General features: G+C 41.0%; 1 protein-coding gene across 8 annotated transcripts in view; it reads left to right on the top strand.

The window, feature by feature from the left end:
• Positions 1-17,241, top strand: part of DAAM2 (dishevelled associated activator of morphogenesis 2) — a 212,752-nt gene that overhangs the window by 172,592 nt on the left and 22,919 nt on the right. For all 8 annotated transcript variants that reach the window (XM_062571966.1, XM_062571961.1, XM_062571963.1 and 5 more), the window contains 6 exons: positions 1,708-1,814; positions 10,523-10,607; positions 12,196-12,302; positions 13,031-13,119; positions 13,873-14,041; positions 15,785-15,892. In XM_062571966.1, the coding sequence (XP_062427950.1) occupies positions 1,708-1,814; positions 10,523-10,607; positions 12,196-12,302; positions 13,031-13,119; positions 13,873-14,041; positions 15,785-15,892 (665 nt within the window). The remainder of the gene's footprint in view (positions 1-1,707; positions 1,815-10,522; positions 10,608-12,195; positions 12,303-13,030; positions 13,120-13,872; positions 14,042-15,784; positions 15,893-17,241) is intronic.

Below are 17,241 nucleotides of genomic sequence, written 5' to 3'. Positions count from 1 at the left end.
AAACTTGCCAAGTGCCCCATTGTTCCTGCAATGACCCTCCACCTTGGAAGTGCTTTTTGATGTATCCAGTAGCATTACAATCTTTTTCTGGCAGAAAAAAGATGTATTTTGGGCACATCCAGTGTTGCTATAGTGTGTATTTGTGTGTGTGTGTGTATTTGTCTTCAGCTGGTGCACTGTACTTGTTTATAAATGATACTTAGTTTTTGTGGTGGCTCACTGCAGCATATTTGTGCATGGGTTTATAAATCCTTTGTATATCCAGGAACAACACAAGCTCATTGTAGGTGAATGTACCAAGAAATTAAATGAGAAGTAACAGTGTAAATTTTGTGAATTACATTTAACTGTCAAATAGATGAGTGTCAAAATCTGTTGAAGTGGATGAATCGAGAGAGTAGTAAATCCTTCAGAAACTTCATACTAGCAATTAGTAACTTAAATCAGAAGCTGACGTTCGTAAGCCATGAGCTGCAGAGCGTTGGGTCCATGGAGTGAATTCTAGAAGCACCACTGTATACTTGCTATGGTCTTACCCCATTACCCCATCTTAGAGACAGGATCTTGAGGGAGGTAGGTAGGTAGGTAGGTCAGACATTTTTGTCTGACCCAGTATGCTTGCTTCTAGGTCCCAAGAAAGAAGTCACGTTAATTTGATGGATGCATTCAAAACTAGATTATACTGATTTTGCCAAAATCTCTAGATATGACAATATGGATATCATGGAAAGGCATTTTGAAGTAGTTCCAGCAGCAACTGGCAGGGGAAAAAAATGTCTTGTTACCAATAGAGAAAGGGGAGCTGGAAACTAGAGATCTGTTATCCAGAATTATCACATTCTATCATTACCTCTGCTTCCCTTTAAGGAAAGGTTAAAAGACACTTGAAGTAAGTACAGAAAGCCAATCTCTGGAAGTGCAACAAAACCTGAGACTCTGTTGTGTAGAAAGGACAAGGAGGCAGAGACTCCTGAATGGTCCAAGCAGATCTGCAGTTAGTTTCTCTCCATGTGCTATGCCAAATTCTTCTTTCTAGAGCTTTTCTAGGTGATGGGTTTGGCAGTGGGCACTTATAGAATGCTTTGAAAAAGAGTTACTTCTCCATGATTAATGGTGGTAATTTACCTTTAAAAAGGGAGGCTAGTTCAGATGTAGATGTGGACCATTTAGTAAGCTACATGTGGTAAGATGAATGCCATCTTGCCCTACTATTTTTGTCTTTCATGTGATGTGGATCGGACTAGTCCATGTTCCAGTGACAGCCTTAAGAGATGATGGGAGGAATTTTCCTGACCGGGCTGCAACCTTTCAAGAATGCCATGCAGCTTCCGCAGAAGGCATCTGCTAAGTGATGTCATGTGACATCAGTGGGCTTTACCATAATGTGCCCAGTTTTCCTGTCATGCCAGTTTTACACTCATGTAACTGTTAATGAAGTGAGTCCAATAGATCAGAATCAGGTCCAGTATTTGCAAACCAAGATGATCTTACAGGTGGTAATGAATGGCTTCTGTTTGTTGAGTAATACAGGATCTGCCTATGTGTTTTCTGTCTTCTGTGTCTCCTTTTCTTGCCATGTGGGTGGATTTTCCTATCAAATCGGGATGGATTTTTTTGTCCATTACACTCAGTGTATTGGTGTTGGGTGAGTGGATAAGGAAAAACATGATACTGATTGTTTTCCTCCCACTTTTGAATTATATGCAGAAAGAGATGGGTTCAACAGAAGACCTTTACCTCTCCACACGAAAGGTGAAAGAGCTCTCTGTGATTGATGGCCGGAGGGCCCAGAATTGTGTCATTCTCCTTTCCAAGTAAGTGTGCAAAGCCTTAGCTCACAGTGTATTCTGTGGTTACTGTAGAGGCAAGACTTAAACAGATAAACATGTTCATTTTCTCACCTAGTTCTGCTGGCTAATTCCTGTGCAGAGAGTAAGAGATAATTCTCTTGCAGGGTCATAAAAGTGCCTACCTCTATAGAGTGTTAGCTCAGTCAGTACACACACACACACACACACACACACACACACACACACACATTTTGTACGTTGAACAGACAGACATAAAAACCAGGAAGTATCTAAAGACTCTCATGATCAAAAACCTATCAGTATTTCTAGGCAGAAGAAAGCAGCTAGTTGGCTTCCCTCTAAGTGATGTGTTCCCCCATGCTCTGTGTATGTCATTTGGCTCTGTTCTCTGTGGTTTTGTAATTGTGTTTCTAAGTTATGTTTTGGAAGGCAGAAGATGCCTTTACCTGCTCCTGCAATCACCTTTATGTCTTCAAATGCTGTGACATCAGGACCCTCTGTATGCTTTTCATGCCTTTCTAACAACGTGAGGGCTGGGCTGGATATATGTCATTGTACAGCAGATCTGCCCAGGCACTGATCTGCCAGAGAAGGTTGCCTTTCCTGCCAGAGGAAGGACAACAGCAGGGCTCCAGAGAGATACTGGGAAAGCTTTGGCAGTACTGAGCAAAAAAACTGTTTCATTGATCAGCAGAAACCACATATTCATATGGATATGATTGCTTCTCTACCCTAGCAAATCAATGGTTAAAAGTAAAGCTGCAGCCAGACCACCAGGACTGGAATGAGTTCTTTCCATTGCTTAGTGAAACCCATGGAGGCTTTCATTATGCTACTTATGTGGCATTAGCCTACATGTCAGCAGGACCCCCTGCCCCATCTAAACCAGCTGTAGGGGAAGGTTTATGTTTCTTTCTCTGCAGTAGTTGCCTATTGTGTGTCTTTGCTAGTGTTGGCAGCTGGCTGCAGGCTGGGGCACAGAGAGTACAGAGGTAGGAGGGCAACAGGATTTTCATGCTGTTTGACAGACCTGCTAAAGTGTGTCTGAGGTTCAGGTTAACTCATATAAGCACAAGGAGCACTTCCTAGAGTGACAATGTAATGTGTAGGGTGGCTGGGCTGAGGAGGTTCCAGAAAGGTAGCCCATGTCTTAGTATGATACTAGATGTTTATGTTTAAACACCTTCTATCCCCAAAACAAGAGCAATGGAGGGCTCAGCAGTACATGCTCTTCCCGGGTTCACCTCTTCTGCCTTGCAAGTCTGGCTTGTTCTTACCTGAGAGGAATCCTCTCTAAAAGGTGGGAGGGAGAGGACAGTCTATGTGGTTTGTCTTCCCTTCTGCTGTCTTTAACAAAGTGGCCTTGAAGCATAAATCTTGCACTCCAGGGTATACAGAATGTACTCACTCCAGGTGTACCGCCAAGCTAGCCCACCTCAACTTGCTAATCTGGACTCAAACTGGAGATGAAAATTTGTTTCAAGATTGTCAGCTACTCTAGTGAGAAATATCCTAATCTTATTGTTAGCAGGCCTAGCATGAATGATGGATGGTCTTGGAGACTGAGCTCACTGTCCCTGAGGACATGAGTTTGTATTGTGCCCTGTTAACTTTACTGTGCTATGCTATGAGAAATGTCTGTCACCAGGTCTATCACTGGCTTAGATCATTTAACATTTGGAATGGACAGTGTTAAGGCCCAAGATGTCAGAAACATCTTACAGCTTCACCTAGGATTACTGTTCCTCCTCAGACCTCTGTGTACAGGCAACTAGAAGAGCAAAAGATCTTTGGGAACTAAAACGGCACCTCTAAATTCATGCATTTTTCTGCTAGCAGTTGGGGGAATTGACTGCAGATGATAATTGAAAGGATTTTAGACCTCTTTGCAGTTTCTTTCATAACCCTGCTTCTTCCTTTTTTGCATTTGTTTTCCTTTCCTGAGGGGGAGAGACTCCCAGCCAAGTGATCCCTGGCTGGTGCCGTGCCCCTGCTGCTCCTACAGTGCACCTTACACATGTGTGCATGAGGGTGTGCACACACATGCAGTGAGAAGAGATTTAAAAATGGTGACAAACAAAGAAAATTTGTGCAATCCTAAGCTGCAGCCCCATCTTCCAGGTTGCCACAATATCTGCCAACAGCTGTTCCCAATTGACTCTTACTATGCTTATATCCCTGTAGTTTATTCCCCCTTTGTTTACACTAAGCTGTCATGTCCTTTAAAGTAAAATAGCTGCATGGGTTGGGTTTTCTTTCCCTCCACTACTTGAATGTTTTTGTTTTACTAACACTGTATTAGAAGGGGTCAGGCAGAGCTCATATTTCGTATGGTCCAACAAGCCAAAATCTAGCTAGAGTGAGGAATAGATGTCTTTTGCTTTCTTTTGCAGAGAGACTGGAGCATGGTGGACTCAAAAGAGATGAAAATTAAGTTGTTAGCTGATTTTTGCTGACAGTTAACAGATTTGTAAGCCTTTCTCCCTATTCTCATCTCTATTTTCATAAAAACCCTCTTTCAGCTACTTGCTAGCCACTTCTCTTCGTTTTCCTGTGGTGGGAGGATGTAATTGTCCTTGTTTTATGGAGTCTGATGGTTCCAGAACCCAGCTCTGTCCCATAGCCCAGCTATAAAAGGTTCAAATGGGTTTGAGATCAGTTTATCTCACAGTATTTTGTACAGGCCATAATTCTACTAGGACATGGAACCATCTCTCTGTGGTGAGTCTAGGCTTCCACCAGTCTCAAATTTGGCTTTCTTAATGGTGTTTCCAACATGCACTTACTTTGTCACATTGAGAAATTGCTATCCCTCATGACTTTCCTGATGTTTTCAGTTTCCAAGGCTAGAGATTTACTGTCAGACTTATGTGGTCTGGAAGAACCTTTCCAGATCCCTGTGCTTCCCTGCTTTCACCTCTCAGCTGGAAATTTCTCTGATCTCTCTCACCAGTATGGCTTCTCTCTTGGCCCATAATTTAAATAATGGGTAGTATTTGTACTGCTCTGGTATTTTTGTTGTACCATCTTTACACTACCTCATGCCCAAGACATGTATTTCTTGTCTTGCTCTGTGAATTGCTCCAGAGAGGTGGTGTTATTAAGAAGAAGGCTGAACATATAGTTGTGACACTTTATTGAGCAAGTTATTTTGCTAAGATCCTGGAAAAATCATTATATCGGACTTGTTCTGAGTTATGTTTGTTACTTCTGTGGCCCAGCTGGTCAGCAGTAACCTTCTGAAGAACAAGTGAGTGCTGGCAAAATGCCATAAATACAATATTAGCAGAATGCAGAATTTGACTACAGAAAGTAAGTTTTTAATCTGAATATGACAGTGGTTAGATACTGGGAATCAGGCTTAACATGCATCTTTATCAATGTTTGTGACTTCGGGCATCTGTCAATGAAGGAGAAGGGAATAGTGCATCTTCAACTAAGATGCTGAAGGGCATTTTCTCACATAACTCTGCTTCCTCAGTGCTGCTAAACTGTTTCAATCCAGACATTTAGGGTACAAGCTATTCAGCCAATACCAGTCTCTCTGTGCTGCTTCTTCTTGCCCCCAAGGCCCTGTGTGCTGTCACATGGTGATACAGTGTTCACTTTTATTTGAAGATAGATTCCAAGCAGTATGCTAACTGGAGTTACAGATCATATCTTGATACAGAAACGGAGAAATTCGCTGGGGTTAGCAGTTCAGTTCTTCTCTGTGCTGTCTTGAAAAAAAACAGGGAGAAAGCACTACCTCCTTGTTTCCTGGAGGGATTTTCTTTTTTTCTTTTTTTTTCCCCTCCCCTTTAAGTTAAGGCACATGATAAATGTTTCTAACTGCTATTCACAGTATGAGAAACCCCAAGTTTAAATAGAACATATTAGCCAGTGACATTCTATTTTAGATCACAACTAGCAACTTGTAGTTGGGGCTGAGCCCTGTATGCAATAAAGGACAAATTATTGTCTCATCAGTTTGGAACTGTAATTTGGGGGTTCCCAAATTTAGTCTTGCTTTGCTCTGCTTGGCTTGGGAAGTTAGCCATTCTCAGGTCCTCTGTGATCGGAAAGTATGAGCATCTAGATGCAGAGTAGCTTGGTCACTCATAAGCTTTCTGCTGAAGGAATAAAAGAAAAGAAAAGTCTGTTTCTTTATGCATTTAGCAGAATACTTCCATAATGAAGTGCTGAAAAGGTGAATTTTGCCCAGCATGTTGATATAATGGGACAAGACATACCTGGTAAAATGTTCCAGCTATTTTCATCAAAAGGTTAGGACATTGTCTCTCTTCTCCACTGACAAGATAAGCAGCTGAGATAAGAGGATGTGAAGAGAGTGGCTATATTTTTGTCTTGTGGGTAAATTTGCAGTTAGACCAGCTTGACATTCCTAAACACTTCTGAGAGTTGAGAGATCTCCTTTTCCTGCCTTTTTAGGGTAGCAACAGTGAGTATTCCTAAAATGTAGTTATTTAATGTCTGCCTGTAGCTTGGCAGTTGTAGTGCAGAACTTTAGGAGAGCTAAGGAATTAGAGAAGGTTTATGTCCAGTCACTGAGTTTGGGAGTGAATTGGCTAGGGGCCTGTGAAGATGGAGAAATCTGCAATCAATAAAAGCTAAGATTTGAATCAGCCATGGATATTGGCTTTAGGATGCAGCTAAGTGTGTGGATGAGAAGTGTATGTGCATACGTGCATATGTGTGTGGGGCAGGCGGGCATGTGCATGTGTGAGGGAAGGGAGAAGGGCTATTTCCCTGCTGCTTTTTCTCCAAACAGTCAGTGTCTCTCACTGTAACAGCTACTACTGCTAGCATCTTTTGAAAGGAGTTCAGTTCAGTTTGAAAAGGAAAGTGGTCTTGATAGATGATAATCAGTTCCCTTCTCCAAGGTAAAAGGAAGAAGGGGAATCTGATCCCTTTGGTAAGAGATTAATGTAGCTATTGAATTGTAGTTATGAATTCAGGATTCTCTGGTAGCACACAACCACACTTCTTTCTCAAAAGCTAAGCAAGATCCAGGGAACAAGTCCATGAGTGACTCACTTTTTCTGTTACAAAAGGAGATGGTTAATGAGTGATGAGTTTTCTATGTTGATCCATTAGGGGAGAGGGGGATGAAGGAGGGAGTTTGCTGTGACTTAAATCAATGGCTATCTTTAAGGAGGAAAAATGAGTGAGCACTGGATGTCTGTAAAGCAAATTGATGCAAAACTGCAAAATGTCTCCCAGGCATTTCCAAGTCAGACTGCTGGCTTCCTCCAAGAGGACAAAACAATAATGCACTTGATATCTGCAGGCGAAGCTGGTGTTAAATCAGTTGAGGTGTCCTGGGGAGATTAGTGATGAATCACTCTGCAGAGTCAATAGAGATTATTTATGAAGCCAGAAGGGATAGAGGGAGGCAGGCTAAGTACCCCATCAGAAGTTATCTGGTAGTTGTTGAGCTTTGACATTGCTTGAAGATGACTCAAGCAGTTGGGCTTCCATAGACTGCCAACAGATGTATGGGTAAGGGGAGAAGGAGGAAGGATTTTCAGCAAAGATCCTTTTTTTCCCCCATCTGACCAGTCAGGCTGCTGCATAAATACACCCCACTGTCAATATCTGTGCTATGAATGAATGTGCTGCAGTTGAGAAAGGGGCACTATATTTTCTTCTGGTCACATTTACTTCCTCAGTTCTGATGCCAGGATCTGTAACTTGGGGAAGTGTGAAGCAGAGAATGAATTGTATGCTGTCCTGAATTGGATTGTCTCTGGCAGCAGGAGAAAGAGTGCCTGGATCTGCATAACTTGTAAGAAAGTCAGTGCAGTCTTTGTAGCAGATACTGAGATGAAATTTCTATAGTGTCAGTTTTGGGGTTATAATTCAACTTCAATTTGCTGTCTCTCATATTAGCTTTAGGCTCTAGGAGATGCCTCTATCAGGTTCTAAATTGAAAGATTTTACCATCTGCTTTAGTTTCTTCTTTAATCAGTTCACCTGTTTCTGTTTAAAAACAGCACACCTGTTTAACATTACCACTAGCCATCTTTAAGATCTACTGCATGCCGGGCATGAGTTTTGAAAACAAAATGAGAATCACTTGATTAACAGCTATTTGGCTGTTAGTTCGGCCACTTTTTAACTGGAAAGATCCCTGTTTTGTACTGTTGATGTTTACAACTCATGAAACATGTCCTGCCCCCAATAGAGGAACAAATTCACTTTAGAGGAGTAAGCTTGATTTGCTGTAAATCATTCTGTACTCATAACTGAATTGGTAATAGGTAGGATGTACACCTGCAGGCACCATGACCCCATTACAGGCATGTAAGTGACTAAGTTAAACTGCTTCTCTGTAGGGGGCTGGCAAGCTTTGTGCTTCTCTTCTGTGGGCTAAGCTATTCCAGCCAGATGTTTTTCTGCTGATGGCAGGGCACAGACTCATCCAAGAAATCAAAGTGTTTGTGTAACTATCTGTCCTCTGGACTCTCAATTATTTTTGAACTGAAGATGTTTCCAAGTGTGTTTAGTGCTGATTAATTGCGTCAAACAAAGGACCTTGGCAGTCTGAAGTCCTCAGGCTCCTGGGTAGAATAGCAAGATCAGCAATAATGTAAGCTACCCCTCCTGTCCTATTGACATACCTCAATCGTGTCTATATTTGGTCTTGTTTGCTGCCCCCTCCCCCTGCATCCTCAAACACACACAGAGTAACTTGCGCCATCTGAAGTGGTGGTCGGTGTAATAGTTACTTGACTTGTATGTATGAGAAAACATGAAACTCACCCTAATATTTTTATCTTCCATGAAAGTGGCACCACCAACAAAAAACATTCTGGTGTTCATGAGTTGGCTCAGTGTGTCTCCTCTGACAGACTGTAGCACGTGTGTCACAAGACATATCTCTTATGTGGAGGCTAAATTCTGGGAAATGTATAGGTGCAGTCTTATGGGGCAGGGGGAAGCCCTAACAGTTGCAAAACTGCAGGCACTGAATTGTCTGGGCATCTTTATATGTGTCTGCTACAAAGCAGGCCCATTCCCACCAACGTGCTCCTCAGTCTTCACGTGGTTACAGGGTTTGATCAGTTTAAGGTCACACAACCGTGGATTTTACAGTTATGTTATTAAAGGCAGAAGAAACTGTTCTTCTGACTGAGGCTGTAGAGCTCTATGCAGAAGCCCATGAACTGAGTTTTGTTGTGTTGAGCTTGAGTCAAACCGATGACCTAAAGTAAAAATTTTCCAGCTTTTCATTGCAAAACTTCTAATTTTTCCATCTTATCCAAACATGGCTCAATTATGGCTTTTCTGGAAGTTCAGTAGCCTTATCTTAGCTTGTATCAGTTAGCCTTACCTGTCAAAAGCAGACAAGATGACAAGCTAGTAGCAGAGTGACTGCAATCAGTTAAAAAGTGTAATATTTAAAAGCTTTTGAATGTCTGCTGATTCATATTTTAGTTTCCAGCTGTTGGTTATATTGGGCAATATTAGAATGTTTTAAGTTTCTCAGATTTAGTAATATTTCCTGCCTGTAAAAATAAAGCTCTTACTTTTGCTTTTACGTAGTTCCAAAAATGTGATTCTATCCAAATGGCAATAGCAATGTGAAATTTCAACATGGAATTTTTTAGCAATGAAGACAAAAGCTTTCTGGCTCATGCATCAGCCTGTCTCTCATTTGTATTTACATTTTCCCTTTCTACTGTTAATTAATTATATTGATTGTAGAAAGTCCATTGAGACTGAAGACTTCACTGCAAATATTTCTTTTCACACTTCCCTGCTTCAGTCCCCAAATTAAGATTTTCTTGTGGATGGCCCTTTCCTTATGATTCATTCAGTCCTCCCCTCATTTTCTAGAATGATTAATGAGGTTGTCACAGGTTGAGGAGGGTGCCAGGTGGAATTTGTCACTTGGGTAGTTATTCACTGACACCTGCACTGAGAACCAGCAAGTTCATTTCGGCTAATCTATTAAATCAAAACAGCCTCTTGATGCTAAGAAATTTTGATTACTTCTGATCTGTCTTGGGTTTCCAGTGGTGACCTCAAGATTTTTTTCATTGATTTCCTGTTTCATAGTAACTGATTACCCCACTCATTGCATATTGCCATGGAACACGCACAGAGAAAAGCAAGAGTAGGTGGGAAGGAATGTGTAATTTTAATACCTCCAATAATATTAATAAGCACTTGTTTTCAGTGGCTGGCAGGGCTAAGAGGTAATATGAAACAAGCCATCTGCTACTTGGGTATGTCCATGCTGTCAGTTTCTTTTTCAGTTGTGACTACTGGCAGAATGAGCTTACCAAGCACAACCAGTCTTCTCAAAAACCTCTTTTCTCAGATCCAAAATGGAAGGATCAGTGCCATTACTTGTTATCCTTGGAGATCCTGTAATATTCACAAGCAGAGGTGTAACATGGGCCCACAGTCACTAGTGATCTATATAGGTCTGAGAGGCTTTAGCAGTAGTAGTAGAACTTCATGAGGAAGGTATGTGATAAAATGGAAGTTGAGCTATCTATCACTTTTGATCTATGAGGAGCTGATCAAAAGCTGATTAGATCATCTTGCTGAGTACTCTAGAATAGCAGCATCATAGCAGAGCTTCCTGTGGCTCTTCCATGATTTTTTTTTTTTAGTACAGCTTTTCAGGCCTTCCATGTCTGAATTGTCAGAATGATTTAAGCTTTGCACTAATGGACAAATATTGATACTTTTGAAAGGCTGAAGTTGTCTAATGAAGAAATCAGACAGGCAATCTTGAAGATGGATGAACAAGAAGACCTGGCCAAAGATATGCTTGAGCAGGTGAGAAAGATTACGGTCAGCTATACCTTATAAATACTTTTTTTCCCACCAAAAGCAGGTTATCTGCATTCACTGTGCTAGTATGTCTGCAGATTTGAACATGGCCCTGTCTTGTCGGTGGAGTTGTGCAGTGGAGCACGAGAAAAGTTTTTTTCCCAGTGTGTCAAACGCATCCCTCAAGTAACTCTGTTTATATCAGGTTGAATTTGATCCCCTGGGTTTTTGGATTTCATAATAGTATACTTTTCCCGATGCAAAATATGCATGATTATAATTGGTATGGGTTTTTCTTTCATGTCCTTTCTTTCTGTGACTTTCCCATCTCTTCTTTATACTCCTGTTTTTGTTTTGTTTTGTTTTGTTTTGTTGTAAATCTCCCTTGCTTCCCCCCCCCCCCAACGTTTTCCATTGGGAAATGTCATGAACTAGGCAATGCAGGTCAATGGTTATGGTTAGAGCAGGAACTAGATTGGAACTCCCATTCTAACTAGATTGGTTAGAATGGGAGTCAGAGAATTGTTTGCTGCAGTTAGTTCACTGTGTAGCTTGTGAGGGGAAGAGGGAGCAATTAAACCACCATTGCCAAATGTTGCTCCATTTATAGAGAGTAAGTGTGATACTTTAACTAAAGATGCATATGCAAAATGTTACAATTCTAATCTCCCTGACAAATGTGATTCTTTTGTGTGTGTGTGTGTGTGCGCGCACACTAATAGTATTAATCATGTACAAAAAGCTTTTTCATTTTGGAAATTTATGGCCCACTTGTCACATTAGCTGAATGCCCATAACTGCAAGCCTCTGATATTGCACATCTTTGAATATCTCATTTTTAGGAGGTAGGGCAAAGTACTATAGTAGTGGTGAAAAGTAGATAAAGTGTTGGTATGCCTTGCAGGCAGTTTTCTTCTTGTGGGTGTGGGCTGAGGCTCCATGTATGGCAATATTTATAACCAGACTGAAGGACAACTACCACCAGATATGTCAAAAATCTGTCAAAGTATGAGCTTTTAAGGTCAGTACATGAATAGCAGCCAGTGTCAGACACAACCAGTGGCTTGGTTATTGTTTATTGTTTCTGCAGAATAGGGAAAACCCAAGAGGGATATAGATGAGGCTTTGTGTGTACTCTAGGATAGCCACGATGGGTACTTTACACTGATTGGGACACATCCTGCTCTTACTTGCACCAGTTTAAACTCCAAGTAATGCTGTGGGAATCAAAGTTCTTTCTGTACTTCCCCTTGGGTTAAGCTGGAGTAGCATTTAGCCTTTAGAATTTAGAAATTGGAAATCCCCCCTTGGAATTAAAAATGTATCTAATGGGGTCATTAAGGAAGAATAGAGAACAGCAAGGAAAGTTTTAACAAGCAAGCTTTAAACAAGGTCACTTTTGTAGCCACAGCTGCATTTCTTTGAAGTTACAGTCATGTGGCTGAATCAAAGTAATGCTTCTCCATAGTAACATAGAGATTTGAGGACTCTCATGCTCTCTCTCTCCCTCTCCCCACTGTTTGTCCCTCTCTTTCCCTCTCTTCTTTTCCCTCAATCTCTCACATTGATACTTGGTTTGTGTCTGCCATTCTAGCTGCTGAAGTTCGTTCCTGAAAAGAGTGATACTGACCTGTTGGAGGAGCATAAACATGAAATTGAGCGCATGGCCCGGGCGGATCGTTTCCTCTTTGAAATGAGCAGGTCTGTTTGAAGCACTATGGGAAAATGCACTGGGGGCTTCTTGGAAGCAACTGCAATTTTTATTGAAAATGGATCATCTGGCCCTAAGGGGAAATGTGTAAGGGATTGTGGGCCAGTATTATATCTGCCATTTGCCAGAAGCCATGATGTTACAAATGTTTCAGTTCATTACACAAACTTTTTCTTGAAGATAAACATTCTCCCTGCTGTCATTTAGGGACAGTCCCTTGTTGCCAAGCAGGTGTCTGCCTCCTCTGTTTAACCTTGTTCGCATGAGAAGGATTTCGGATCCAGCTACTAGGGGCGGAATAGCTGGGGCCTGGGATTTTGTATAGATCCCTTTTTCCGTTCAGCTGTCCCATCTCTTCATCATCTGCCCCTTTTACTTCTTCCACCCTTTTTGCAGCTCCTAATTGATCATGACTTAACAACTTGCTGTACAAATTGAGATGCATTTTTCTCAGCTGGCATCTCCCTGAATCTCATATTTTGAGAATAACAGGAATTCTTCCAGCTACTCTTCAGTTATATTCAAAATGTATTTGAGGTCTTTGTTTTCATAACAGTCTTGATTAAGAAGCATTAGATGTTGTAACTGTGTCTATAATGCCGTGCACTGGTCTTGCAGGACCAGCATCCAGTGGTTAGATTGTGTAAGCAATGCGCTGGTCTTGTGCTTCAGAAGATGGTTCAAGTTCAGTGTGGACTTTCCTCTCCCTTTTGTCTAGGATTGACCACTATCAGCAGCGGCTGCAAGCATTATTCTTTAAGAAGAAGTTTCCAGAGAGGCTGGCAGAAGCAAAGCCAAAAGTAGAAGGTATGATTAAAGCCTGTGCTAGGAGTTGGATAAAGGGGCAAAGTGTGTCAAAAGAGCCTTATCTTCAAAGAAAGTGCTGTTACAGCATGCTCTGTTTGCAGAGCCAGTGAGTCCAAGTCATATGCTGGAAAACAAGTTCTGTCTAACACTCTTGTTACACCTGTTAGTTTAATAAAGTGAATGTCATGGTTATTACACTGTAAATGTGACCTGAGAGATGTGACAAAGTGCTACCAGATAGTGCTGAGGTGCCAAAAACTTCTAAGCTCTTTCTGTGTAGATCAGACATCCCTTCTTACCCTCAGTCCTTGTACCTTCCTTTCCCTCAGGGCAGATTGGGCGATGCCTGAGGACAGAGGTATTCTGTAAATGTGTCACAAGGAAAGACGCATAATTTCTGTGCAGCATCCTTGATTATTGCAGAAAGGAAGTGAGCGTGTTCTTTTCTGCATTTTCAGATGAGTTTAAGCCTTCTCCCTGTTCCCACTGGCTATGTTTTTAGAGTAGGAGATCTGGGAGAACAGCCAAGCTCCTAGGTTCAGGAGGACATCCTACATGTTAAATGCAGTGTGCCTTCCTTCCTTCCTTCCTTCCATCTGGGCATGTGGTGGTGAGAGGACAGTGCATGGACAGTCTGAATTGGAGTATGTGCTGATCATCATCATCAGCATTTTAGGGTACTTCAAATCATGGGCCTAGGTACATCCAGAAAGACCACTGCACAATAACCTATCAATTTTTAATCTTCTCAAGCCATTCTTCTGGCATCCAAAGAACTCATCCGCAGCAAGCGTTTGAAGCAACTCCTGGAAGTGGTTCTGGCCTTTGGCAATTATATGAACAAGGGCCAAAGGGGAAGTGCATACGGCTTCAAAGTCTCCAGCCTGAACAAAATTGCAGACACCAAATCCAGCATAGACAGGTAGGTTGAAAGGCCCTAAATGAGTAAGTTACTGTGATGCATCTCTTATCATGGTGATGAAAAAAACGTGGAGACCATTTAAAATAATGCCTCACTTGGCATTTAGGTAATGCTTTTCATTTGAAAAGCATTTGCGGCAGTTAAGACCAGCTATTCACACAGTACAAAAATTCTGCCATTTCTTTGGATAATTCACATATGTTGTTGGATTGTGTTTCTGCAGCACTACACAAAAATGGCATAATGTAGTATTTCACCAATAAATGAAATGAGGTGGAGTGGTGAGAGGAGGCTTTCTATGGAATTGGCCCTTTATACCAATGTTTTATGGCCATGATTTTGGAAAAAAACAAGAGATTAGGAAACTCAGACCATGGTTATACATCTCCTGTAAAAATATGGCATATATTTCTCAGGCTGGAGGGTCATAAACTAGCTCTATGTACACTGACATTGGACCACAAGCGCCAGGGCATAGCTCTGGAGAGGCTGGGCTTGGTTGTTTCTAGGCAGTTAAGGAAAACAGCTGTTGTTGGGATGTGGTGCTTGCTTACTATTTATGGATGTGGGCAGTAGGCATACATAGCGTTACAGTGCATATTTTACCCTCTATCCCCATGCTGGTTCAAAAAACTGATCTAGCTGTGACTGTAGATAGAATGCCACCTTTGGGCTCCAGCAGCACTACAGATTTTTCCTTGGAGATCTCTTATGCTAGTTCTTACTAACTTACTAACCTTCTTTGCCTTGTGAGACCTGCCTGTGAGACCACAGTTGCAGTGAAATGACTTTAGGCTGTGACAGAATGAATGATGGCAGTAAGAAGTTATAAGAAATTCATCTCTACCTAATAGAGTTTGAGCTAACAGAGCTCTGTTAATTGACTACTGCGATGTCCTTTCCTTATTCTGAAGCTAATCCTTGTGTTGAACATTTTTTTGCCTTAATGTTGCTTGGCTTGACTTTCCATATATTAAATGTCCTCTGCAGGCGCTGTGCTCTCTCCAGGTCTTAACTCCCAATGTCTGGTCTGTATGAAGCAGTGGCTATCTGCCGTCTTGTACATCAGTTAACCATGTAACACCTACCTGAATTAGACATTCTGGCTGGCTGTTCTCTCCACATGCAAAATTCACCATTTACTTTTAAAAATTTTCTTAAGCCTGATGCTACTTATCTCCTGGATCTCATTTCTTTCCACTCCTACATGAGCTGCCATTGCTTTTGTAGTAGTGGGCTTGAGTCTTTAAGTGTAGCTGTAACTCTTAATACAGAAATCTATCTTTGCAGTTTCTTCAGTCTTCAAAAACCTTTTCCTCTTTTTCATTAACTCTTCGTTTTATTCTATGTCACTTCCGAGAACATCTGACTTCTTCCTTAAGAGTTAATGACACTTTACTACTATTAATTGTTTATTCTCTAAAATGTTTGGGGACAAATTAGTATACTGTGATATGCAGGATTTTCTGTTACACCAAACAGAAGGAAGCATGCTGGTGCTTCCTGAATAAAGCAAGGCAGTGTGAAATATTCCTTGAAGTTTTAGGAAGAATGGCTCTTAAAGGGCTAATTCACTTTAGTCTGTAATAGCTTTCTTTCAGTGATAGAGCTATTAACTGCTGATCTATTGTTTGTTTTGTTCACTCAAGCACATTTCCTACCCAAATATTTTTCACTTCTCCCACCTTCCTTTTTCTTCTCACCACTGTCTTCCTTCTCTCATTTCTTCCTTCTTTGTTTTAGGAACATTACACTGTTACACTACTTAATTATGATCTTTGAGAAGAATTACCCAGATATCCTAGATATTCAGTCTGAGTTGCAGCATCTTCCAGAAGCAGCAAAAGTCAAGTAAGTGCAGTGCTATTCCCTGTTTCCAGAGCTGGAGTTCCCAGTGTTTCTTGTTAATTTCTTGATTGTTGGTTTTAAATTACTATGTCCCAAACTCATGGTCAGCCCTTCAGCTGGGGCACCTGGAATGCCTTTGTTGACATCCTTGACATTATTCTGAAGTACATCAACAGAAGATTTTGGTCCAAAATTATTTAGGTGACTAAATTCTGCTTTACTTAAAATACATCTGTATCTACTTTATTTCTAGATCAGATGTTGTAATTATACTAGTCATTATTTGCAACTCACTCACCATACTCTGTGGTTGGCCATCTAAGTTGTGTGCTATTTTTTCTGGATAATTGAAGGTTTGTTTTAAGCCAGAGTCAATTAGGCACAGAGGCTATAGGAGGCCATTTTTAAGAAAATCATTCAAACTTTTGCACAAATGAGTCATGCACAGAAATTTGGAAAGCATCATACTTTCTGCACAAATTTCAGTGATAATTTTTTCCATTTCCATAAATGTGTGTGGAAAATGAATACGCAAGCTGTCCCCCAAAATACTAGCATTTTTCTTTACAAACCACTGCTCAAAAATATCTTTGCATATTATTTGCCCAGATATTGTTCTTTGTACAGGGCACTACTCCAGCTAATGAAAGACAGGTAAAAATAAATACAGGTTCATACCTAAAGGCATTTATTAAAGTTCTTGTCATGTTTTTTAAGATGTGAACTACTCCTCACCAAGTACTTGGAGGAGATGCCTACTGGCTTAAAAGTAAGTACTAACTGGCTACCTGGAAGTGAAAAGTTTTGTTTCATGCAAGTCCCAGAAAAAAAGTCTGGTTTGTATATGACAAGGAGAAATACAGTACAACACTTAAGTCTAGAGAAGCATTTATTAACATGCACAGTAGAGTTAAATGCTTAGATACGATGTTAGCTTGCAAGCACTGACATATCATAGAAATGCAGGTAGAAAAAATCAGCAGTATTTGGATTGTGAGGAAGACAAAATCACATGTAAATGTGTTGCTAATGGGATTCAGTAGTTAATTAATGGCTCAAAAATCACATGTAGAGCTAATCTGAGACTATCACAATGTGTGTGCTGAAGCTGGAGTCCCTGCTTAAGAGTCAGCCAATTATTGTATAACTAGCCATGTGACATAAATTCCTTGCTGGAAGGTCGGGCTCACTTCACAGGCCTGGTATCTTAGTACTCTCAGGTAGAGGTTCCTAGGGTAACTCCTTACTTCTTCCCAGGAGAATCCCTATCTTTTCTGTGACCACGGATCTGTGATCTTGCATCTCATACAAAAAGCAGCACAAAGTATTAACAGACTCTCTTCCCCTCATTT

The sequence above is a fragment of the Rhea pennata genome, chromosome 3 (genome assembly GCF_028389875.1).
Source record: "Rhea pennata isolate bPtePen1 chromosome 3, bPtePen1.pri, whole genome shotgun sequence".
NCBI classification, from domain to species: Eukaryota; Metazoa; Chordata; class Aves; order Rheiformes; family Rheidae; genus Rhea; species Rhea pennata.
This window is presented reverse-complemented; position numbering and strand designations above follow the sequence as displayed.